The sequence below is a fragment of the Cupressus sempervirens genome, chromosome 3 (genome assembly GCF_028749045.1).
Source record: "Cupressus sempervirens isolate cs-2001-9-10 chromosome 3, ASM2874904v1, whole genome shotgun sequence".
NCBI classification, from domain to species: Eukaryota; Viridiplantae; Streptophyta; class Pinopsida; order Cupressales; family Cupressaceae; genus Cupressus; species Cupressus sempervirens.
The window spans coordinates 907077519-907104866 of record NC_143120.1 but is presented as its reverse complement, the minus strand read 5'-3'; the positions used below and the strand labels follow the sequence as shown (position 1 = coordinate 907104866).

At 35.9% G+C, this 27348-nt stretch overlaps 1 protein-coding gene across 4 annotated transcripts in view; it reads right to left on the bottom strand.

Annotated features, from left to right (window-relative positions):
• The window catches only part of LOC149569725 (pentatricopeptide repeat-containing protein At5g48730, chloroplastic-like), a 73438-nt gene extending 46523 nt beyond the window's left edge, over positions 1 to 26915 (bottom strand). Inside the window, exons 1-2 of one of the 4 annotated variants that reach the window (XM_089822444.1) lie at positions 25525 to 26915; positions 21405 to 21795 (exon numbers count right to left, since the gene is read on the bottom strand). In XM_089822444.1, coding sequence (XP_089678570.1) covers positions 21405 to 21795; positions 25525 to 25601 — 468 coding nt within the window. In that variant the 5' untranslated portion in view covers positions 25602 to 26915. The remainder of the gene's footprint in view (positions 1 to 21404; positions 21796 to 25524) is intronic. The other 3 variants (XM_089822446.1, XM_089822445.1, XM_089822447.1) reach the window with 3 other exon arrangements.
• Between the last annotated feature and the right edge of the window lie 433 nt (positions 26916 to 27348).

Here is a 27348-nt window from a genome sequence, read left to right as displayed (position 1 = left end):
GATTGTTTTAGTTATATGGAGGATGGAAAACCATAATGAAACCCATGAGATAAGGATCCTGTCAATAATATTATTTTCTTTTCTTTTCATATAATTAGTAGAAATATGAATGATGACATTATGTTCAAGCATCGAGCAATTCACCGGAAAGAAACGCCATCAATGGTGAAGAGGTGTAAATCAAGATAGAGTGGATATAATCTCTCATGCACCTAGGAATCACCAGCATGGAAGCCATAAATGGCGAAGAGGTGAAGATAACCTGCAAAAATCAAGATTTTGATCAGATAATTAAGTAACAAACATATATAATAGCTCATGCATGTCCTAATAATGAAATGTTGTCAAGTTGAGAGGTGGAGATTGGGTTTACGAGCCCAACTTTGAAATCCTTGGCCAGAGTAGAGTTAGGCAGATGTGCCAATCATGTGATCTTTTTTTTGTTTGTCCAAATGCTTCAGTTATTTAGGAATAACTGATGGGACACTCAAACCACCAGATTACTCTGATGGTTGGACTTCAGAACATCCCAGCCCGATCTAGAAGTAGGGAGGGTCATTCTATTAAGTTAGACTGTGTGGGGATAAGTATGGTCCGTGGTTGGCAGGTTAAGCCTATGTCAATGCTTCTCCTCTCACCAATGTCAAGGCTTGAACAACAAGACAAAGGGAATTCTCCATCATATTTGTATGTTCTTTTGCACTTTTACCCTTGGATTGATGGAAGCATAATTAGATAGTGTAGAATATATGCATGAATATATTAGATGCTTTAAATGGTAGTTGCTACTTTATTTTTCAGTTGAACATGTTAGATTGATTTTAATGATATCAAAGTAATCATTTATTTATTTCCTTTTACATACGATGAATTTAAAATGTAATTAGATTAGGTTGTAGTTACTTCTTTCTAGTTATAATTAGTTAATGGAAATTATTGTCATGTGAATGGGATTAGTTGATAGTTAAATACTGTTTTAAATTGGTTGGGAAAAATTCATATGTTACATATGGTATCAAAGCGCTAGGTTTGACACTGAACCTAGGGCACCCTACCTTCTTGAAACCTGAAAGATTATGGACTGACTACAGGATGCAAGTACGTAAAACACCCCGTAAGAAGACACGACACCCCATCTTTCCCTATCTCATTAAAAATATGACTAAATATGACTACACCTGCTGTTCTATCTCTCGAGACAACGAAACTCTGAAACAAGCAATTCTGCAAATGAAGAAAGAAAGAGTCCAGTGGACTCCTGCTAACAAGGCAACATATAGAAACAAGCTGATTCAAAACTGGAACGCTTGGCAGAGCAATCCCCTTTTATAGTTTCATAGATCCTAGATGGTGCAGGATATGTACCAAACTGAACCAAAATTTAGAGCTGCAAAGCAAGATTAAATGTTATGTTGATGTAAACATCCTCAATAGAGGAAATTTTGTAAATAAGGTTGCTCTGAGTGAAGCAACGAAATAATAAATTAAATTAGGTTATTTATCATGTGATTGTAAGACTTTTCTTTTGTAAAAATCTCTTCTTTTTCCACATAATTGACACAATTGTAAATTATCAAGTGGGAACCATAAACATAAAAATGAACAACAATGAGAACGTTGTAAATCAAGACATAATACATGAGAACCCTCAATCTTCAAATGAATTGCTACTCCAGATCTTACAGGAAATGCAACTAAAGTTAGAAACCATGGAGAGAAGAATAAGTAAAATGGTAGCCCAGATAGGGCAGAACCGTGAGGAAACTCAAACCTCACCACCACCTAGAGCCGAGACAAAAGTCTTAGAGCATAACAAAACTCCCTCTCCCAAGTGATAGGAGAAACAAAAGAAGAAAGAGATAGCGGCTGATTTATCTGCGGACATTAAGAAAATAAAACCACCTAAGTTTTATGGTTCTAAGTCCGAGGAGGAAGCAGAAGCATGGTTAACTGAGATGGAACAATATTTTGAGATTAGGAATTTCTCTGAAACCTCGAAGGCAGTTTGGGTAATATATCATTTTACTAAAGAAGCTGGAACCTAGTGGGGAAACACCAAGGTTGAACAGAACATTAGAACCACTGAGATCACTTGGGAAAAATTTGTGAACATATTTCGAAAACGTTGGCTGCCACAGACCTTTTATGATTAGAAGCTCTTAGACTTCCAAAACTTAAAACAAGGAGACATGTCAGTACATAAGTACTGGGAGAGGTTCACTCAATTGCTAAAATACATGCCACCTTATCAGCAAGACACCAATTTAAAGGTGAGGAAATTCATTATGGGATTGAACAATAGGATAGGAGGAGCTATTGATGTTCTCGCTCCCCGAACCATGGAAGAGGCCTTAGAGAAAACTGTTCGACAAGAGCACAAGATCAGAAAGGATGACTCCATCCAAGACAACAAAAGGAAGACAACCTAAAATTCAGATGGTGCTGATTTCGGGTCTCAGAAAAAGCGATTTGAGGACTACAAAAACAACAAACCAAAATTAAAGGGCAATGGGGCTAAGGATGCCAAAAGAAATTATTATACGAATAAAAACAACAGGAATAATGAAAAGAAAGGACCACCAGGAGGATGTTTTAACTGTGGAGGAGATCATTATGTAAAACAGTGTCCCAGTAAACCCAACGTCAGCTAGCCACAACGACCACCTTTACCACAACAACAGCAAGTCTTCCAGCAGAGAATTCATGCAGCTCTGGATAATAGGTAGACAGAACAACAGACAGGCCCCATTGAAACTCCGGGTAAGATCTATGGAAACCTTGTGTCCATATTAATTGATACTAGCGCATCTGAATGTTTTATATCACCTAGACTGTTAAGTAAGTTTCCGAAAAGATCTAGTTTTATGGCAAAACCATGGACAGTCGAGTATGCGAACTAGTCAAAGGCTAAGGGAGAGCAATGCCTCTTTGAAGCTCAAGTTGACTTTGCAAATTTTTCAACGGAACTAAACTTATATGGAGCACCCCTCGGGTCATACGACACTATCATAGGAATCAATTGGCTCAGTAAGCATAAGGCCAAAGTAGATTGTCTTGCCAAAACTGTAAACTGTGTGGATGATCAAGGTAGACCAACAAGCATATCAAGGATCAAGCATGAAATTAGATCTAAACAAATTTCTATTATGCAACTTAAAAGATATGGGAGAAAGGGTTGTGAGATTTTTGCAGTTAGGATTGAGGATACAAGGGAACCAAAAACCACCACTTAAGGAGATGACTACATTTATGAAGATGGAGAAATCAAACAAAAGTTAAAAGAGTCCTTCGAAGAAAAATAACCTTATTTGAAGAATTATCAAGATGTGTTTCCTGAAGAACTTCTCGGACTACCCCCTTCCCGAGCATTTGATTTCACCATAGAATTGATACCAGGAGCGGAACCCATATCTCGAGCACCATATAGAATGACAACTACAAAATTAATGGAATTACAAATCCAACTTTAGGATATGTTAGATAAGAAGTTGATCAAGCCAAGTGTCTCACCATGGGGAGCCTCGGTGCTGTTTGTAAGAAAGAAGGATGGAACCATGAGATTATGCATAGATTACAAGATGCTTAATAAAGTCACCATCAAAAACTGGTACCCATTGCCAAAGATAGATGATCTTTTTGATCAAATGAAGGGTGCGACAGTATTTTCAAAAATTGACTTAAGGTCAGCTTACCATTAGCTTTGAATAAAGGATGAGGATATACATAAAACCGCATTCAGAACCAGGTATGGACATTACGAGTTTACAGTGTTGCCTTTCAGGTTAACCAATGCCCCAGCAACTTTCATGAATTTAATGAACAACATATTCTAGGATTCTCTGGACAAGTTCGTATTGGTCTTTATAGATGACATCTTAATATATTCTAAGAACGAAGCAGAACATCAGAGGCATTTAGAAATAGTTCTACAAAGATGAAGAGAACACAAACTATATGGAAAATTATCTAAGTGTGCTTTTTACCAAAAGGAAATTTAGTATCTAGGGCACATTATATTAGCTCAAGGTATAGCAGTGGATCCGTCAAAGATAAAAGCAATTAAGGAATGGCCCATACCTAGGAATGTATTTGAAGTTAGGAGTTTTATGGGGTTAGCAGGGTTCTATAGAAAGTTTGTCAGAAATTTCTCAAAGATAGCCTATCCTATCACTTCACTTCAAAGGAAGGGAAAGAAATTTATCTGGACAGAGAAGTGTCAATCAGCCTTCAAGTTTTTGAAAGAAAAACTAGTAGAAGTATGAATGATGACATTATGTTCAAGCACCGAGGAATTCACCGGCAAGAAATGCCATCAATGGTGAAGAGGTGTAAATCAAGATAGAGTGGATATAATCTCTCATGCACCTAGGAGTCACCGGCATGGAAGCCATAGATGGTGAAGAGGTGAAGATAACCTGCAAAAATCAAGATTTTGATCAGATAATTAAGTAACAAACATATATAATAGCTCATGCATGTCCTAATAATGAAATGTTGTCAAGTCGAGAGGTGGAGATCGGGTTTACGAACCCAACTTTGAAATCCTTGGCCAGGGTAGAGTTAGGCAGATGTGTCGATCATGTGATCTTTTTTTTATTTGTCCAGATGCTTCAATTATTTAGGAATAACTGATGGGACACTCAAACCACCAGATTACTCTGATGGTTGGACTTCAGAACATCACAGCTCGATCCCGAAGTAAGGAGGGTCGTTCTATTAAGTTAGATTTTGTGGGAATAAGTATGGTCCATGGTTGGGAGTTTAAGCCTATGTCAGTGCTTCTCCTCTCACCAATGTCGAGGCTTGAACAACAAGACAAAGGGATTTCTCCATCATATTTGTATGTTCTTTTGCACTTTTACCCTTGGATTCATGGAAGCATAATTAGATAGTGTAGAATATATGAATGAATATGTTAGATGCTTTAAATGGTAGTTGCTACTTTATTTTTCAGTTGCACATGTTGGATTGATTTTAATGATATCAAAGTAATCATTTATTTATTTCCTTTTACATACGATGAATTTAAAATGCAATTAGATTAGGTTGCAGTTACTTCTTTCTAGTTATAATTAGTTAATGGAAATCATTGTCATGCGAATGGGATTAGTTGATAGTTAACTACTGTTTTAAATTGGTTAGGAAAAATTCGTATGTTACATAATAAAATTTCCCACTTTAATTGATATTTTCCTTAAAAAAAACTAAGTGCTGGGGATAAAATCTAGAGATAGTATGAATTTCCCCACTTTGAATGGCATTTCCTTAAAAAAATTCCAAAGGTGGAAATTATCCAGACATGGCTCAATTTTCCCCCAACTAGATTCCAAAGTTTGAAGATGAATATGAAGAGTACAAAGGCAAATTTCCCTTTGGTTTTGTACTTAGCCAAATTTTGGAAGGTGAAGTTAGAATTATTGAGACCCAATGTAACTTGGAAACTGAGAAAAAAATGTAAAAGTAGAATTCATCCATCCACACATGGGTCATTTTTCCCTGGGGAGTGATTATGGAAATCGACTTTTTTTGTAATTATGGAAATCAACTATCCACTCACAGTTCGAATTTCTCCTTTAAGAGCAAATGAGATGAAGTTATTTCAAAGAGTGAAAAGTGAATGATATTCTTACAATGATCAATTTCCCTACTTGGGATAAGCAGAAATAACGTGCGGATGTCACCCTTTGATCCATGGATGGCATGTTTGAAAGGATAATGTGGACTTCGTCAATTTTTCAGAGATCCATGCATGGATTAATTTTTCCCGTAATGGCTTTTCTTTTTAAATAATAAATAAATTAAAGATGGGAAATTAATTAAATAAAGGAGGAAGCTTCTAGAGGGTGGGTATTTTATTAATCCCACATTGCTTGTGGGAGGTGCATGCAAAGCTAAATTACCTTTATTAAAGAAATGGCAGTTGCAAAATAAATGCAAGAAAGGGCTGGCAGCTGAGTTAATTGACCAAAGTGAAGCAAGAGAGGGCTGGAATAAAGTTCAATCCAGCAAGGGAGGGCTGGAAATCGAAGAAAGAGTTAGATTTCACCACTGGAGGAGCTAGCTGGAGGTTGAACTCATACAGTGAGTAAGAAGCCATTGATAGTTGCAGATATCAATCTGAAGACTCCCATACTTGAGCAATTTTGGTAATCAATATTTCTCAATGGCCACTAAACCATTTAGCAAGCTATTGCAGGCTGCCAGGGGGCTCAAATCTGAGTTTTTAGAGATCATTTTTAGAACAAAGGGTGTGCATTAGCAGGTGTAATCTGGAGGTCATCCAAACAGGGGCGATCTTTTTTTTAAAATTGTATAAATTTATCAAGCACTTGAATCTCTTCATGAATGTTTGTTGACTGATTCTTGGACCAGACCGCACATTTTGCAGACATTAGTTGACTGAAAATAAGGTATATGCAGGCCCAAATATTCAGATTTCTCATACTGGGGGTGATTTTTGGGAAAATCATATAAAATAATCTAAGGACTGAAGCAGCCCAATCTTGTTTGCAACCTGATATTTGATCAAAAACTGACCGTTTCCAACCAATTTCAGTCATTGGGAGGTTAAGATTAGGGTTCTCTGAACAAAATGTCTGCAGAGAACCTCTGAAAATAATTTTTTCTTGTCTAAATCTGGGTTTATTCATTAAACATAGTCTGATCCTATATGTATGGCAGACATTTGGGCATTGTTTTAATCATCATTTGAACCATTTTAAGGTCTGAAAACACAAGTTGCGGACCTAGAGTCTGCAGACTTCAAGTAACCGGAGTGATTTTTAAATAATTTGCTATTAATTCTCAACTTTACTAATTCAAAGGTTTGATAGTTTTGAGTCTTCATGTGGTCCTTTGGCATCCAAATGACCAATTTTGCCACTCAAAACTCATTCGAAAATGTTAATTCTGTAACTTCTAATCATGCTGGTCTGATGGTACAGATCTGAGTATGAATTCAATGACCTACTAATGATAGGCTATATAAATATTTGTCTTCTCTTAGTTGAAATTGGTGTCTTCCTTGGATAAATTTGATAAGTGTAAACTTAGTCAAATTAGTTAGTTTAAACACTAACTAAAGGTCTTGTCCTTTGGGCGCCGATTTCAAGGAAACTAATCAAGGCCGACCTAGATAGGGACATGTCTCTTGTAAGACATGCCCTTTGGTTGCATATTTATATAGGGTGAGGTTGTAGTTAAAGGACACACAAAAGAACATAAAGTCTGGTCCTTTAAGCAAGTCTTCCCTATTCGAACACTTGCAGATATAAAAGATTTCAGAATAATAAATATATTATTGACATTTCTTCTCTCAAGTCTATAACAAGGAAGATCATCTTCAGCAAGCATAGGAGAAGGTTTTATCTCAGATTAATCACATAGAATTTGCAAAAACTTTACATGGTATCAGAGCTCTGGTAGTTAAACCTAGGCTCTGCAAATTAAACAATTAGACTTAATATATCTAGCATCATTCTTCTATCTTCAATGGCATACACAATCAGACCCGAGGACAGGTTTGATGGGAAAGAACACTTTGATGCTTGGAAATTCAGAATCATAATGATTCTTAAAGAAAATGATGTAAAACAGTTCATTGATTCAGCATCCAAACAACCTGTTGCTGAACCTAACAAAACTATCTACCGTAAAGGAAATAGGAAAGCCATGTAGATCATATTAGATGGAGTGAAAAATGAAATAGTACCGATGCTAATAAAACATCAAACAACATTTAATATGATGAATGCATTATTAAATGCATATGAGGTCAACAATGCAACTAGAGTCCTCACACCAAAAAGGCAACTAAATCATATACAGATAAAGAAGGGAGAATCAATGAATTATTACCTCCTAAGGGTTGCCAGTCTAAGAGATGAACTTGAAGGTATAGGAACCATAATTGATGACAAGGAACTAAAAGTGATGGCTATAGATGGGTTACCAGATTCATGGGAAACGTTTGCACAAGGAGTAAGTGCTAGAGACAATCTTCCTGACTTTAATACACTTAAGGGAGATTGTCTTCAGGAAGAATCTAGAAAACTTAAGGAAGGGGGAAAGTTGAAAATTGAAGATGAAGAACTTCATGTTCTCAACACAAATTCCTATAAAGGTAAGAAGAAGCACTTCAAGAAGAAAAAGGGTAATCAAAAGAATGACAAACCTAAGAATGATCTATCCAAAATAAAATGCGAAAAATTTGGACACTATAGATCTAATTGCCCTAAGAATTCTAAGTAGCAAGTAAATTGTATTAACATTACTAGGAAAGAAGATAACTATGATCTTGAGAATCGTGTATTGTATTCGGCACTATCAAATGAAGTCTCAAGTAAGGCATGGGTGATTGATAGTGGATCATCTCGACATATTATAGGATACTAAGAAGCAGTAGACCCTATATCAAAAAAAGTTGATGGCGAAGTCACCATCGATGATAATTCAGCACATTTCGTCAAAGAAATTGGAAATTGCACCCTAAAACTAAAGTCGGGTAGTGTTCTATATCTCAAAGGAGTACTCTATGTACTAGGAATAAGAACGAACCTAATCTTTGTTACAACACTTGAAGATGATGGAAATAATGCTGCATTCATGGACGGTAAAGTATTGACCTGGTCTAAGAACTCTTCATTTAAGAAATCAAAGTTGATTGGTCAAAGAAAGGGATACTTGTATGAATTAAGTATAGAACCTAGTCGACCTATTCAAGCCTTAATTCATGAAGCTGCTGATATAAACAAAATATGGCACAAAAGGTTAGGTCATCTAAATTTCAAAACCTTATCAACTATGAAAAGGATGGTAATTGGTTTACCTAAGTTGAATAAAAATCACTCAAGCATATGCAAAGGATGTGCTCTGGGTAAGAACACCAAAAGTCCATTTCATGATAGCACTAGAAAAACTAACAATATTTTGGAATTAATCCACTCAGATTTATGTGGACCTATGTCTTTTCCTTCTCTTGGAGGATTCCGGTAGTATTTTTTTCTTTTATAGATGACTTCTTTAGGAAAACTTGAATTTACTTCTTAAAGTGCAAAGAATCAGAAGAAATCCTTAAGAGACTTAAAGAATTCAAAACCTTAACTAAAAACTTATCAAGACACAATTAAAACTCTTAGGATTGATAATGGAGGGGAATACACTTCAGACTTATTTAAAGAGTTCTGTAAAGAAATAGGAATTAAGAGGAAGTACACCATTCCTTATAACCCACAACAAAACGGGGTAGTAGAAAGGAAAAATAGAACAATTATAGAAGCAGCAAGACCTATGATATTTGATCAAATCTAGAATATTATCTTTGGGTGGAAGCCTCTTGTGCTGTTGTCTATATTCAAAACTGGAGTCCTCACTCCTACCTTAAAGATAAAACTCCTCAAGAAATTTTTACTAAAGTTAAACCCAATATAAGTAATCTTAGGATTTTTGGGTACTCTGTATATATACATGTTCCTAAAGAAAAAAGAACCAAGTTAGAACCCTCCGAGAGGAAAGGTATTTTTGTTGGGTATAGTGAAACATCTAAAGCATATAGGATATTCATACCTGGTCAGAAAAACATTGAACTTAGTAGGGATGTAATATTTGAAGAAGATTTAACATTCAAAAGAGCCCTAAATTCTGAAGATCCCTCTCCCTTAGTTCTGAAGAAAATACTAAGTCTGAGTTTCAAAGGAAGAACATTGAAGAAATTGAAAATGAAATTCAAGATCTTAATCTTGAAGAAACTCAAAATCCAAAGAAAAGATCACTTTGGGCCATTAAGACAGTAGAGGAAGCATATGAGTTCGTTGCACCATCTGGAACCTTCAGAGAAAGCAAAAGAGCCAAAAGATTTTCTAGAAACGCAGCAAACATGAGTGGTTTTTCTAAATCAGAACCAACCAATGTTTTAGATGCTATTAAACATCCAGCTTCGAAGGATGTCATGATAGAAGAGTACCAATCCATTATGAAGAATGATGTTTGGGAAATTGTTCCAAGACCTAAATTAAAATCCGTTGTTTCTTCTAAGTGAATTTTTAAAATCAAGCATGTTGTAGACAGTAGTATTGAAAAATAAAAAGCTAGATTTGTAGCCAGGGGATTCTCTTAGAAAGAGGGGATTGATTATGAAGAAACTTTTCCTCCTATTGCCAGATACACCTCTGTAAAAACAGTCCTAGCTATTGCAGCATCGAAGGGATGGAAAGTACATCAGATGGATGTAAAAACAACATTTTTGAATGGAAAGGTTACAAACGAGGTATATTTGGAGCAACCTAAAGGATTTGAAACTCATAACTCTAATTTTTTTGTTTGTAGGCTCAAGAAAGCTCTCTATGGACTTAAACAGGCTCCAAGGGCATGGTATGAAAGAGTTGATAAGTATCTCACCGGCTTAGGATTCTCCAAGAATGAAGCCGATCCAAATCTATATTATAAAAGGGATAAAGATGATATGATAATTTTGATACTGTATGTTGATGATTTACTAATAACAGGTGATGATCATCTCATAGATCAATGCAAGAAAGATCTAATCAGAGAATTTGAGATGAAATATTTGGGATTACTTCCTAGGATTGGAAGTATGGCAGAATTCTGACATCATACTTAATCAAGGAAAGTATACATTAGATATCTTGATGAGATTTGGAATGTCGAACTGCAAGCCTATGTCTTCTCCAGTGGAGACTAATCTACATAAACTTAAGCAGCAGTAGAATCACCTTCCATAAATTCTACTCTCTACAGACAGATGATTGGGTCCCTTATGTACTTGGTAAACACAAGACTTGATAATTGCTATGTTGTTAACGCCTTAAGTTAGTTTATGTGTGAGCCAAAGGAGATTCACCTAGTTGCAGTCAAACACCTTATGAGATGCTTACAAGGCACTTTTAACCTTGGGCTCAAATATGAGAAAGTTGACTTGGATTTACATGGATTCACAAACTTAGATTAAGGTGAAAGTGTTAAAGATAGAAAAAGTACTTCAAGATGTTTCAACTTAGGATCAACGATGATATCATGGATATGCAGTAAGTAATCATCAGTAGCGCAAAGTTCCATAGAAGCCAAATACATTGCAGCACAATGGCCTCTCGGGAAGTAGTTTGGCTTAGAAAGTTACTTGTGGGATTATTTGGTCAAGCCATGAGTCCTACGATTATTCATTGTGATAATCAGAGTTCTATCAAGCTTTCTGTGAATCCAATTTTTCATGACAGGTCCAAGTATATTGAAATTCCTTACCATTATGTTAGAGATATGGTAGAAAGGAATACTGTAAAATTAGAATACATTTGTACTGCAAATCAGACAATAGATATTCTTACCAAACCTCTCTCTTGAGTGAAGGTAGATCAATTCAGGAAAATACTTGGTATGGTTGAATTATGAAACATTTTGTATTTTTTAAATTGTTATTAATAATTTTTATTGTCAAGCTATTGACTATTATGGGCTTCACCATTTGTATTCATTATTTAAGAGGTGACAATCTCTGAGATAATGAACACCTGTATAAAAGACATTATGAGAGATGGCAATCTCTTAGATAATGTGCTGAAAAGTAGATAACTATTGTCAGATCTAGATGAGTTCAAGATTATTGTGATGTAGACATTTCTATGCCTATAAGTCACAACTTGGATAAAGGAAGAATTTTATTATTCTCCAGAGTTTATCTTGTGAACGGGTAGATCTTAACTCAGGATCATATTTGTGATATAGGCCTGCCAGTACTATGAGTCAAAACTTGGATAAAGGAAATTTTTTCCAGATTTTATCCTATATATTGCATTCCATGCAATATCATTATCACTAGTATGAGTGATAAGTCATATCACAGGTATAGTAATATAACATAGTATCATGTGTTCATGACACCCCATACTTAGAAGATTCAAATAGATATAGAGTATCAATCTATGCTTATTCATCTTAATTGATGATGCTAGATATGTTATCTATCAGTATGATTATGAAGTTAAGAGGGAGTGTAAATTCTGTAACTTCTAATAATGTTGATCTGATGATACAGATCATACAGATCTGAGTATGAATTCAATGACCTATTAATGATAGGCTATATAAATATTTGTCTTCTCTTAGTTGAAATCGGCATCTCCCTTGGATAAATTTGATAAGTCTAAACTTAGTCAAATTAGTTAGGTTAAACACTAACTAAAGGTCTTGTCCTTTGGGTGTCAATTTCAAGGAAACTAATCAGGGCCGACCTAGATGGGGACATGTCTCTTGTAGAGACATGCCCTTTGGTTGCATATTTATATAGGGTGGGGTTGTAGTTAAAGGACAAACAAAAGAACATTAAGTCTGCTCTTTTAAGCAAGTCTGCCCTATTCGAACACTTGCAGATATAAAAGATTTCAGAATAATAAATATATTATTGACATTTCTTCTCTCAAGTCTATAACAAAAAAGATCATCTTCAGAAGGCATAGGAGAAGGTTTTATCTCAGATTAATCACATAGAATTTGCTGAAACTTTACAGAAAATTGCAGGTTATAGGTATCTCTTCAGATGTAAAATAGACAGTGAATGTGATTTTGAAGCTTAATAAAGTCATAACTTCGATTTGCAATTCACACACTAAGTCATGGATTTGATAAGGGGTAATTTCACAAGTTTTTAGGACTGAATTACAGGGCTTATCTTCAGACTTAATCATCTTGTCCTCAGAATTCAGATTTCAATGAGGAATCAATTTTCTCGTTTTTGGCTAAAGCTTTGATCAACTTGTAATGTTTTAGCACTTTTATCTAAACGCTCATGCTAGTTATTACTTCCATTGGATTATATCACTAAGTAAAAGTGTGGAATTCATTAACTACTCCATGGATTGATGCAAGGATTGCAAGTCTGAAATCTCTTTTCCTTAAAATTCTTAAATCCTTACTAATTTTGAGCCTTGAACAGGGAAATGGCAGAGAGTAAGGGGATTGCAGCCAGGAAAATATTGATCAAGATGCTATCCAAGGGCTTCTATCCGGAGTCTTCAATGGCATCCACATGGGAAAAGGTTGCAGACACTAACATGGAGCACATTGACATCAAGAAAATGAGGAGAATGTATGGATATAGGGATCGTCTTCCTCCCAAGATAGCAGCTAACACAATGAAGAATGGACTCTACTAAGTTGCAGGATTCTCTCAGCAATCCGGTGCAATGAACTCATGGTCAGGTGTGCAAGGACTTGTGATTCAGACACTAGAACAATCAAGGCTAAAGGAAAGGTGTTTGCATTTTTTAACGAGAAAGTAGTAAGAGAAACATTTGAAATTCCATATCATCCCAGAATGCAGATTGGGACTAAAGAACAAGCTAAAGCATTATATGAAGGGAAGTCAGGTGCTTGTATAGACATTACTAACAAGAATTGGATTAGTGAGCCAAGGAAACATTATTCCAAGTTACCAAAGAAGCTAATGACTGAGGATTTCAGGGATGAGTACAGTGACATAATCTTTATGTTCAATGGAGTTATAGGGAAACTTCAAGGAGCTTTCTTTAACACTTGAGTGTTCTTATTCATAAAAGAGATAGCCACAAGAGAGGTAATGATGAATTGGGCAAGAATGATAAGCGACAACATAGATGCACAATCGAGAAATTTAAGGAAAACAAGGCAGTTAAATATGAGTTCCTACGTAATCTACCTGTTGGCGAGGAATATTAAGTGTCCAGGCCTCATTTGCAAAGTTGTGTTTGGAAATGGAAAGGATCAATTTAAAGTCTAGGACTGTCATCCTGCGTTGTGACTGCATGAAAGGGCATGTTACAAGAAGATCAATGGCATCTTCATCATGAATATTATATGCACACTTCAGGAAGTAACACACAGAAGGTTACCCAAGGATGCTATTGCATTGATTGAGTAGTATGGATATAGGTATACCAATTCCCTGCTTTCACCTATATCAGGATCCAGGGGTTTCCTGCAGAACCATATAAACTTCTTAAGTATCCTATAAACAAAACAGTTTTGATGGAGGTGGTTAGATAATTTTCAGAGTTTGATCTTATGCAGAAGGAGAAGCACAGACAAGGAATACCTTCCTCCATCACTTTGGGGAAAATGCTTGAGTTCTTCCCTTCACTATAGGTAGTTGAGATAGCCAGTGCAGGGATACAATTCAACCAATTGGGTTCATACAAAGAACAGAATTATTTTGATCCATTCCAAAGGATCCTTGCCTACAAAGGCATGAAATACAAACACAAGGTGGACATTGAAGATTATTGATCAAGACTCAAATCTAATGGATGAAGACTCAAATCTAATGGATCGAGCAGTATGGATATAGGTATACCACTTCCCTGCTTTCACCTATATCAGGATCCAGGGGTTTCCTGCAGAACCATATAAACTTCTTAAGTATCCTATAAACAAAACAGTTTTGATGGAGGTGGTTAGACAATTTTCAGAGTTTGATCTTATGCAGAAGGAGAAGCACAGACAAGGAATGCCTTCCTCCATCACTTTGGCGAAAATGCTTCAGTCTTTCCCTTCATTATAGGTAGTTGAGATACCCAGTGCAGGGATACAATTCTACCAATTGGGTTCATACAAAGAAAGGAAATATTTTGATCCATTCCAAAGGATCCTTGCCTACAAAGGCATGAAATACAAACACAAGGTGGACATTAAAGATTATTGGTCAAGACTCAAATCTAATGGATGAAGAGGCTGTGAGGAGAAAAATGTGGTCTAGGATGATAGTGGATTTCATGAGATGATGTAGGGTCTTCCCTATTCCTAACTAGGTTAAGGATGATGGGAACATAGTTCATCCTAGTCATGGGTATGAGAAGAGCAAGTCAATTGAGCCACCTAATTTCTCACTAAAGGAGGAACTTTCAGATTTGGGGGTCCTGATGAGAGCAGTAATGGATAGATCAAAGGAATGGATTGCCAAACAAAAGAGATTAATGAAACAAGGTGCCACCTTCACCCATGCAAAGATGTGGAGTGAGGAGTCTTCTTCCAAGGACAATGAAGGAACTATCAACACTTCAAGATTTGGAATCCAGGATGCAAGACAAGCTTCAAAGGAAGGGGATAATGTGGCAGGAACATCACAAGCATTGAGTGACAGGACTATCAGTAGGGAACCTATGAGCCAAAGGCACAAGTCTGCCACATCTACTCCTATTCCTAGTCCTTCATCAACTACAAAGATAGAGGCACAAACAATGGATAATGATTCAATGTAGGGTGGAGATACAAAGATTCTGCTTCAGGATAGTCAAGAGGTAGCTTCATCCACGCATTTTGTATAGAAAAATGCACAGATATTGCCATTCTCCCCTACAGTACAATAGGTAGTCAATTTGGGTGACGACATGAGAGAGCTTGATCCTAGCACTCAAGAGATGGAAGATGAAATCATTTCAGCGTTGAAGATATTTGATTAAAATGAATAGATGGGTGAATGTATGGATCTACTTAAGGTTCCTAGACGGCTAAGAGAAAGCACGAAGAAAAGGAGAAAGGTAGAAGAGTTTCTCCCTATAGATGACATTGATACATTGTTTAGCAGGACTGGAAGAATTAAAAACCTAGGCCAACTAGGAAGGTTCATAGGATTACCAAGGATGACTCGAGATCTCGCAGTGTGCATTTGGTTGTTCTCATTGGTGAAAAGAATGAAGATAAGATTACTCCAAACGATGATCATTTATGCTCATTTGATGTAGGGCCCAACTGAGGAACAGGAATTTCAGGAATGGAGAGACAATGTGGATACTATTGAGGAAATGGTAAAGAAATTGACAAAGGAAAGAGATGAGCTAAAAATGGAGATCCTGATAATGAAGTGTTGTTATGTAGAGCCTAAGTAGACTCGGTAGGTTAATGTCTCCCTATTTCATTCAACGCAATTTCTCCCCATATTATTCTATGAGGGTTTGGGGGCAGTGCCCCCAAGACGAGGTCAAGGAGTAGTGCACCTTGTCGGGTCTGCAGAGCCCCAGGTGTGTTCCCTGTCGTAGTATACGGTGGGGTCGAGGGGCAACACCCTTAAAAGCTCAACTAACTTTATTGTTATAAAAGGCTTCGGCTGCTATTTTCTATTGGACGACTTATTCTAGCCCTAATTTTGTAAGTGGCCAAAAGCTTGTATGAAATGGCTTAGGGTTGAGATTTCATTATGTATGATGAGATTGTAGCTTCTTGCAGTGGTATTGAGTTGTAAGGGATTGCAGATTGTAATTAGGTTGTAATTACTAAATAATAAGAATATTGGACTTGCTATTGGTGGACGTAGCCCAAGGATTGGGTGAACCGCGTGTTCTCTTTTATGTGGTTTATTATTTTTTGATATTAGCTATATTTGCATGTATTTATTATTCATGTCTCAATTAATCCTAATATGAAGGAGATCATAAACAAATATGTGAATCCATTAGGGCACAAGAGAACTACACCTGTTCTATATGTTCCCACTATTGCTAGCTACAAATAAGATAAGGTTCTGAGAGAGGGGGGTGAATTAGTACCTTAACCAATTTGCTTTTAAACACTTGCTTCACCTTAATTGATAGTCAACTTTAAAAAATTACTAGATAGTGTCCTTTATAACTCCTAACGATACTGGTAGTTAATGTATCTTAACAAAAAAACAAAATAAACATCCACACCACAAACTTGAAACGCATAACACACTAATTTTGGTATCACAGAAAACCCTTGGTCAAAGGGGAAAATTGCGGTGGGGATGATACCCACAACTCATCGTTGCAGTAACAAGGTGCTCAATTAAGAGCTTACAATAATGCCATCTTTTGAATGACTACACTTTGTTAAAAGTATCTAATAGCCTGCTAAGATTATCAACAATCCTATTAAAGACTACTTTGTTAAGAGATTTAATCCCACTCTTACAGTGTTCACCCGATTAAGGGATTTAGAAATAAGTTCAAAATAAGAACTATTAAGTCCTGCTAAAGACCACCTTGTAAAAGGATTTTTACAATCTTGTTCATTAACTTGCTAGGTAAAAACAACAAGAAATTGACCTTTGTTTTCCTTTCCTCTGCTTAATAGGCATGTTGCTTCTAACACTAATTGTTCTACCTCCAATTGCTTATTGTTTTGTCTCTACATCGATAGCTTGTTTGTTCAATTTTTGTTCCAATAGCTTGTTCTACAATATTGCTCCCGATAGCTGCTCCATTTTTTTCTTTTTTTGTTCTTCTCGTTTTTGTTTTTTTCATGCTTACTATTTTCCATTGCCTGACCTAATTAGGGTTTCTAGATTCTTCCATAAGCTTCCTTTTACCTTTCTTTCTTGTGACATCAATAAACCTTAACGTCTTCGATAAGCTAAGCCTTATAGAGTCCCCAATAACATATTAGCCTTCGATAGTGATCTTCTACTTAAACATATTAATCCAATAAAGCATATTTCCTCTATAGACTTTATAATGTAATTTTTGAGCAATGACATCACAAAAATCATACAATTAGGTTACTACAATTTGTCAACGTAAAAACAACTTCTTAGAGTTTGCATTGTGCTTGTTTTGTTGTGAAGTGATGGGCAAGGATATTAGAGATCAAGCCAAAACTTTTCTTACTAAAATGGTTCAAGCACATGAAAGGACCACAATACTTATAAATAAAATGTAGGAATTGGATGAGATGTGGAAGGAATTTCAGCTCATCAAACTTAATGTTATTCCTTGTCTCAAGGCATTAAGGACTATCCCCACATTGACCCTTTCTTAGGAGGGAGTGCATATGACTTTGGCCATTCATATCTCTCATTAGTTACCAAGAGGGCTAATATGAGCATGCGCACACATAGTGTGAGGATATTAACAGTCCTATCTCAGGGATACGTTGAGGGTTCTTATTGCAATCAAGTTGTTTGGTCTGGACATTGATGCTTCCCATGAGTTGAATTTAGTTGAGTCGAAGGCAGGGACAAAATCAATTTATTTCTGAGATATAGACTCTCTTGAGAAGAGTCACTTGAATGGATTCCTCTTACTTATGATTCTTATGAATGATCTACTGTGGCACACTTCGGATTGGGATGGCACATTAGACATTTGCATGGAGAAGTTGGAAGCTTTGCAAATACAACATTGCAACCATCCTAGTATTGGCATGGAGGAACTTAGAGCAATTTTACTTAAGTCCATTGACTTTGCTAAAAGGGAGAAGCAAGGAGTATACATCTTGGATGGTGAGTTCTATAATGACTAGGTGGCTTCCTTGCTTCCTATTGGTCCTCAAGCCATTGAGTTGTTTCATTGGATTATTTTGTGGTGCTTCATTTTTTTGGCTATTTTTGGTTGCCCTAATTAGGATTTGTAATGGTTTAATCTAGATCATTGATTCTAACTCAATCCTAGCCATTCATTATAATTGAGGTTCCTATATAGAACCCCACCCCTCTCATTTGTAAGGGAGGTTGTTTGAGAATTGTTGCTAGTATAATGCCAAATTTTCTCTACTTTCCATTGTTGTGCCTTGCATGGTAAATTGTTGTGATCAAGTTTGCACTATTGCATGGTGATCTGCATCCCTCGCTTAGAATAGATTTAATTTCAAGTTGTTAGTATAGAATTTCCTTAAAGTAGTTTAGTTCAGTTGAATTAAAGAAAATGTGTCTGTTTACTTGATTGACTCGAACAAATCTAGGCCATTGGCCTCTTGCTGATTGTGAGTGTGCCTTGTGTGGTTAAATGATGATTGAATGCACTTAACTTCAATTGGGGTTGAACCTTTAGTTTGCATCCATTTGATGAATTTAAAGAGGAGATATTTATTTGAAAAACATTTGTGTCTACCGTAGAAGCTTGCACTAGGTGGGTGGAGTCCCAGGCAAGACTACACATAGTAGAGTCCCAAGTCCATCAGTACTTCCTTGCATTCATGAGTAGAAGTAGAAGCAGGAGTAACAAGAGTTAGAAAGTTTAGGTTAAAGTGAAAAAGTTAAAAACCAAAAAGTATATCTTCATTGCACATTATAAAGCCAAACCACTAGATTCAAGTTGACAAGTCTTGAATGAACTAACATAAGTCCTCTTGATGATCTAGCAAATCACATCATTTCAACAGAGCAATTATCCACAATAGAGGGAACCATGAAGTAGCCTTGTGATCTTACCTCGCAAGCTTAGCATAAGAAGTGACCTTACATCAAGAGAGAATTGAATAATTGGCGTTTCACTCTGAAACATTGAGTGTTTGCTTTTGTATGTTGTAGTGGACTAAAACTCACATCAATAGATACCACTTGTTATAGTAGATAAACATCAAGGTACAATAAAAAGGTGATCCAATATGCAGAAAAAGGGGATACCACCACCACTTCTACCTACACTCCTAGCGCAATGTGGCAAGCAATGAATCAACCCACCGAGACTCCAATTGTGCAAGTAGAAATTGTTACATGGGATCAAAACAATAGGAGAAAGATTACCATAGGACAGCAAAAATGTAGGAAAAGGTATGATCGTACTCAATTTGCAATCTAGGGTACTTTGGTACACATTGTAAGAAAGACGTATAATTTGTATTTTTGGAGGCACACTACAAAATAAAAGAAAAAAGAGAAAATGTATAGGATGGATGCAAAATGAAAGAAAAAAAGCAAAACCAAAGGTAATAGAAAAATAAAATAAAAAGAACCTGCCAATGAAAATAATTTTAAAAATGGAGTGACTAATATAATAAGGCCAAGGAAAATTAAATTAAAGGGAAAACAAATTGGGAAGTGGTGCAAAAATAAATTTTTATGAAATTGTTGGAGTTAGAAAGTATTAAATTGTTCAAAGGAAAAATCATTTAAATACCAAGGCCAAAAAATAAGAGCATTAGAGTGATGCTTATTAAAACATTACAAACAGAAAATATAAAAATGATCTTAAGAGTAACAACTATTACAAATTTGGCCTTTAAAAATTATATTAGATGACAGCATAAGGAAAATCAAATTAAAAAGTATAACTAGTGAAGGAAAAAGGGAGATGTAAAATTCCCTACTATAAAATACAATTGGAGAGAATTAATGTCATATAACAATCACAGCAATACCATCTTTCACCTCCAAGGATATCATTTCTCAGAGTACGACACAATGCATTTCCAAAAGCATCATTTTTCAGTGTATTGTGTGCCTTTTCTCAGCTTGGTTATCAATCTGCCAGTACGTCTATTCTTGTGCCTTAGGATGATGCTTCTCTTCAGATGGATGTTAATGAGACTGCAGCAGAGAGGAATGCTATGTTTCATTGTCATGTGTCTGTTGAGGGAAAAGCAATTGCCGTTTTGAGCCTGTATATGTTTTTTTAACATTCCTCCATCCAGTAATGTGATACTAATAACTTACCAACCTGATTTGGTGAAGGGGAACAAATTTCTTGTAATCTTTTATTAGTGGTGCTGCTAGTTCACTGACCAATTCCCTTCCAAGATTCTGATGGCCATGATTAGGCTGATAGTCATAATACTTTTCCTTCTGCAGAATCTGTGCTTGCTGCCACACTAGAAGGATATGTCAGTACTTCGATTACAGGTCATCAGTGGAGTCCAAGATACATAATGAGCTTCCTGCTGTGACAATCAAAATCATGCATTTGAGCTCCTTCCAACGGTGTGCCAAAGATTCCTTACAGTCTTAGTATAGAATTGGGTAAAGTGCTTTAGAATTACATACAGCAAAGAAATAGTTTGTGCATAAAGAGTCAAAGTTTGAATACAAGAAAGTTTCATCCAATGCTTTTCTTCAATGATCTCTGGAGATGAAGCATACATAGAGTTCTCTGGTGCTATTCCTAGAGTGAGATAGCATAAGTTTTGATTGCGGTACTGTCATAGTTTGATGGATCATATGCCAAATAAGAACAATATCAATAAAATTAAGTGAAAGCAAGTAGCTCAATCTCAAAAATCACCATTGAAGAAGTAATTAAATTCATTTTGTGCTACTCATCCCTCTTCAGCACTTGAAAATATGATACAACACAAGTAAAGGGTCACTCCATCATAACCAAGGTTAATGCCTACTGAGAGCAGCTCACCAGCTTCACTAATCTAAAAAACACAATTTTGGTGAAGCATTTCTCCACTCAATAGACGAAAAGCATATTATATATATGAATTGGGTAGTGAAAATAGGGGCCTTTTTTCCATTGTTGCCAGGCTGGAAGCTGGACAAATATGGGCAATGTGAACTGAAGTCAAGAAAGGGAAGTGGACCTATAAAACTCAGCAGCTAACACCCAAAAAACATCTTTCTGTCTTCTTATTTATGCTAATAATATGATTTAAGACTACAACACATGACAGATGGAAATTAAGAGGCCCAGATGGATCTCAAAAAAGACAACATGACATTGCATTGAGCAATTCAGTATGCATACCTGAAGAGCAGATTGCCACTGCTTGGCATGAATCCTATCAGTGAGTGCCTCAAGAAGAGCCTTTGGATAGAGGAGTGTTTTTTTTTTTGCTGCCTTGGCCTTCCTTTCAACTCCTGCTTTGGCAGCCTCCATTCTGAGAATGGCTGCTGTTGTTCTTCTCCAAGCCTTCTTCGCATTTACAATTTCTTGCTTTACATTTGTACTTGTAGTAGTTTTAGGATCTGCTATCTTCTCACAGACTGGAATTCTGACAGACCTTTTCTTCTCATTTCTTTTCTGTTTTCTTTTTTCATTGGTATTTTTGCAAGGGAATGATGGAGCCTGAGTGTGTGGAAGTCCCATGGAGTGAGATGAAAGAGAGATGCCCCACAATGAATTCATGGTTCTAATCCTGCAGTTGAGGAGATTGGATTGAATTCTCAGTCAACAATTAACTGCATAGAAAAGTGTTATTATAAGCAATCCAAATGCATCTTACATCATATGATAATTTACATTCAGATGAAACATTGTATAGTCTTAGATTTTATACCTGTTACTCTAAATCTCCCCAATTAAATATACCACCATACATAAAAGAAGCTTTAACATTTTAAATCAGTTTTTGAATCAAAGAAAAAATCAAGCATTGTGTGCTAATATGTCAACAAAAGTGCATGAAGATTTCTTTCAAATTAGAATTTTGAATCATCACATTTGACATAAATATTTTTTTTTCTGCTATACCTGGTAAATTATAGGCATGAAATAATAATACAGATGGCAATGTGTACTAGATATAGGAGTACAATATATCTTCTTATTTGCTCATGAATACATTATAGAGAAGAAGACCATAGATGGTCGGCCAAGGATTATAATTCATCCAACAGTACCATACCCTCTTCCTTCGCAGTACACAACATATTTAAAGAACCTGACAGTTGCCAAGAGAGACGTAACCATCAAACAACCGATGCTTGCAGCTACCAAGAGTGACAACCAATAGACAATTAATACATTGATGACAAACAATACATTGACAAATAAGTTAATAACTAATATTATCAAACATAACAATAGCCGTTGTATGCCGACCACAATCTTTTTCAATTATTAAATACAAAGTTGACATATATGAAAAATAACCATAACAGATTTATGAGATCCCTTGGACTTTACTGTTAAGACATGTAAACCTCTTTGTGTGGACACTCAAAACGTGCTGAAAAGTAAAGAGTGTCTCTTTTTTAAATAACATTAAGCCAGTAATAAATGCTGTTTATGGATAAATGCAGCAGGAAATATACACCAGGACTTGCCATAAAAACACAAGCCATAAACCTCTCGAGACCTATATCAAGAGCCACAACAATAATAACACCACCATCATCAAAATACCATCATTGTGAGCACATATGGAAGTAAGCACAGATTTCAGCTGCTCTTATTATGTAGTCCAATAATTTATGTCTGTGCAGGGGTGGGGTTGGCCATTGGAATAAGTCTCTGCAGAAAGTATTGACTCGGTCAAAGGCTTCCCACAAACCTGTTATCACAGCCTTTCCTCCCATATTGTAATGTCCCCATTTTAGCAGGCCCCTGCAGTTAGGCTATGTCAGTACATCATGGCGACCCTCATAAGCTGGCAGTACGTTTTGAGGGTCTCTGAGGCAGACCTGCTATTTTTAGTAAGTCTATTTTGAGGCAGTTTCTATATTTAGCAGTATAGTGAAGGCACTGGTCATTGATCTTCACCAGTAGTGGATTGAGCATATTCATGGAGCTAATATGTCATAAGTTATTAATGAGGCTTTGATTATTAAAGGGACTTTATCTTATTTCATATTATAAATGGAATTGTGAATGAGAAGCCTTATAAGTGAAAAGTGTCTTCATGAAGCCATGTGCTTGAAAGTTACTTATTTTAAAAGAATTAGATGGAAGCTTCTAATTGAAAGGCGTGTTGATGAAGCAACTTTAATGAAAGAAGTATAGAAGAAGCCAAGTGCTTAATAAAAGAGGCTTCATGAAGCTGGTGAATCATCCTATATTATCTATTCCTTTGATAATTTCTTGTGAGGGTTTGAAGCTGAGAATTCTTCTTGAGGACTGATTCCTCTTGATCTAAGATCCAATTTGTTGTTGTTGTATAGCAAATTGGAATTAGTACTGCTGAATGTGAGGCTCAATTCAATTCAGTGTTGAAGTAAAATGAATTGGGATATTTTTGCAATCTGATTGTGGCGTCTTCCATTACTTTTTTTCTCAAGGTGATTTGTATTAGGAAAATTTGCAGCTTTGATCTGCATTGATTGGTGATTATAATTCTGCAAATAAGCGTCCATTATCTCTGTGCTAAGTGGCCATTGGACTGAAATTTTGGTGATTATAATTCTGCAAATAAGCGTCCATTATCTCTGTGCTAAGTGGCCATTGGACTGAAATTTTGGTGATTATAATTCTGTTTCTAGGCATCTTTATTGTCTGCAAATTAGATGCCACAGTTCTGCTATACAAATTTCAAGCTGGGCGATCTTTCAGTGGGTTTGGCATTGCATTTGTAAGCGGTTCAAACCCCTATTGGCTCTCACTGTTAGATGCCATTTGTAGGCAACGGCTGCCAAGTTCGAACACCAACATTGGCTTCTTATTTTGCTGCAAATTACTCACGCCTGAGCATGAGCTTCTTCTGCTGACGCGGCTTCATACTTAGGCTGCGTGAGGTGTTTTTCTAGCTGCTGGTGTGGCACTATCTCAAGCTGGGCGTGATTTCTATTTGGAGAATTTTTCCTTGGTCTATGATCATCATTACTTGCCTGCTGCAAGTTAATTCTCCTACCTCAACATACAGGTTCTTTAAATTGTAAAATTTCCTTAAGTATGTGATAATAAATTGCAGCATTGTTTGCCAGTTCATTATAGTTTCTCATAGCTATTATTTCTAGTTCTTTCAATATTATTTCAGCATTTATATTCAAAAATTTAAAAGCAAATACTCTGAAAAAACTTTAAAAACATAAAAACACAAAGTTCCAAAAAATATTACATATCATCCAGCATTGCCAGTTAAATCCAGCTTGGGCTCATTACGCATATAAAAACCAAAATACTCATCAACCTGATAAAAATCTGCAACAGGATTTGTTTCTATTCTCGAAATATTAATGGTCACAAGAGATGATACATTTTTTATTTGTTCTGCATACAGGTATTTTGATGACCTGAAGGCTGAGAACGAAATCTTATGGACATTTAAACCAAAATATTTTTATATGTGGCCCAAATCTAGGGAGTCAGTCACTATATGTATCAAAATCATCCAAGTCAATCACCTCAAAACCATCTAGGACATCCACCTCTTTTAGGTGAATGTGAAGATTATATTGCACGAAAATTAGGTCATTGAGACACACTTGTATCACCAGGTTGTTTTTTCATGTGAATGGAATGTCCCTTCTTCATGTGAATGGAATGTCTCTTCTTCATGTGAATGGGATCAAATAAGCTCCAATTTTGTTAACCAGGCTCCAAATCTTAAAAGGTCTTAACAAGATGTTGCAACATTTTAAAAATATACCCACTTTATTCAAGAAAAAACACTTTTAAAACAAACTAAAGTGCAAGATTATCTATAATGTGCAAGGCCCCCGGCTAAACATGAATATGACAACCCGCCCTCAATTGAAATCATCAACAAAAGACATCAGAAAAACTAACAAGATCAAATAGGTTGTTATTGATGCAAGAGATATCAAAAATCTTCTTGCAATCAACATAAATCAAGTGCACTATTTGAAGCAGACTCCAAGAAGGGATTTCTCAAACCTATTGAGACCACATACGTGTTATATTTCATTCTCTTGGAGAAAGTTGAGATACAAGAGCCTTTGCAACTAATGGTCATGTTACAGGAATGGAATCAGTGAAATAAGTCCAAGTGCAAGGGAAAATGTTGAATGAAGTGGTGAAGAGAAACACTTTTTAGATTGATGCCAAATGCATTGGATACATCATATCCACCATTTTTTTAAATGATCAAATATGAGAACTCTAATTGTCCAAGCCTTTAGGAGGTATATGAGTGAATTGATAGAATTCTCAACAAAATGGTGGTCATTGTACAAATGATGGACCTCACCTTGTAATACTATAATGAGCACCTATCACCAACGAAGGTAGGAGAAGCTCAATACTCGCATGTGGTTGCCTTTGCATTGAACATGAAGTGGTACGTACAAGGGCCCAGTAGAATTGTCCCTATGGAAAATAGTGGGCTTAAGAGAGGCTTCATAATGACAATTCTAAAGATGTGCGATCAACATCATCCATTGAGAGTGGACCAAATTTGCCATACTAGTGAGCTAAATGAATTAGGCAAAAGGCATAGCAGGACCGAATCTTATTGTGTATTCGGATAGGCCGCAATCATTAAAAATAATGCTAGTTGTTCACCTCCTATCACAAGCTCGAAGTCCCCTTGTTGATGGAGAAGAACTAGTCCACGTATAGCTGCATCTACTCTATCAAGACGAACAGTCTTAACCATAGAAGCGTGAAAAAGCCTGTGGTTGTAGTATCTTAATCTCATGGACCAGAATACACCTATTGTATGTTCTCCTTACATAGCTTCAATATTCATGAACCTCTTGATTTTTGGGTATTGACATTTCGTCAGACACTTCGCCTGTGAGCTGTCTTGTTCATTTTCTAAGTGAGCTTGATTCCACAACAACAGATTAATGGTTCCAAACTAGTGAAAATAATACCCCTTACTTAATCAATTACTTTTCACCATTGTTGTGGAAATGTGAGTAGGTAAATATGAACTTACTAAAGGGGAGTGCATTTATAAATCACTGTCCATACAGACTCTCAAGAATTTCATAAACTGAATAGCAGACAATATAGTGTGTATATTTAAGCTGGCCTCTTAAATTGTGGAATGATAGAGCTCCAATTACACGTGCCGATCGGCCCTTGTCCTCTTGAAACGCTTTAAAAGTTCTGCAGTTTACGAAGTTTGGCCAATACAGGGAATGTTATAAACAACAAGGCATGCTAATGTTGAAACTCTCACCAGCAACCCAGCAAACTATTGATCCATGATTCCTTCAACATGTCTCCATTTTCCAAGTTTCAATATACGTAATCAAATAGTGGCTTTCCTGCTCAGCTGATATTGCTGCTGACGACGTTTCTTCCTGCTCATATTATCCGAGCACCGCTAGGAGTCAATTTGCAACGAGAATCGTCCCCAGCGAGAGAAGATAATATTTGCCCTCAAAACTTAGACTACAATAAGTAAAGGTATAGGTATTTGAAAAAACAGATATCAAGTGAGTCCCACGCCAATATCAAACTCCCACCCCAACAGCAGTCATAAGGAAATTGCCCTCAATGTAAGAAAAACAGCCACGAGCTAATATAATTCTGTATTTCTCTGACAATGTTCATCTCTGATATATTACTAGCATCGAGCCAGAACCCAGTTAAAAAAAACTCCCAAGTGTAAATGCAGAGGTTTATCTCTCTGTTTTTCCAGCCATGCGTTACATATATATAGAGGTATATCAAGAGTGAAAAGGAGTGAAAAGAATTAAGATATAGAGAATTTTAAAATAAAATTATCAATTTTTTTGAAAGTGTATATTATATATTAGTATTTATCATTTAAAATGTAAACTTTAAAAAAAAAAGGAAATTAGTGAACTTTCAATTATTTTATAAACAAAAGTGAACTTTCAATTATTTTATAAACAAATTTTATGAAAGATAAAATTTAGTGAATCTTAAATAATAATTGAAAAAATTAATAACAAACATTTTATATTTATTTCTGAATTACAATGATTATGAATACTATTAATTACATTAAAAATTAAAATATTTACTACTGGAACATTAATTAATGGAACCTATTAAAGTTACCAAATATATAAATTTGGAAAAGTCAAAAGCATAT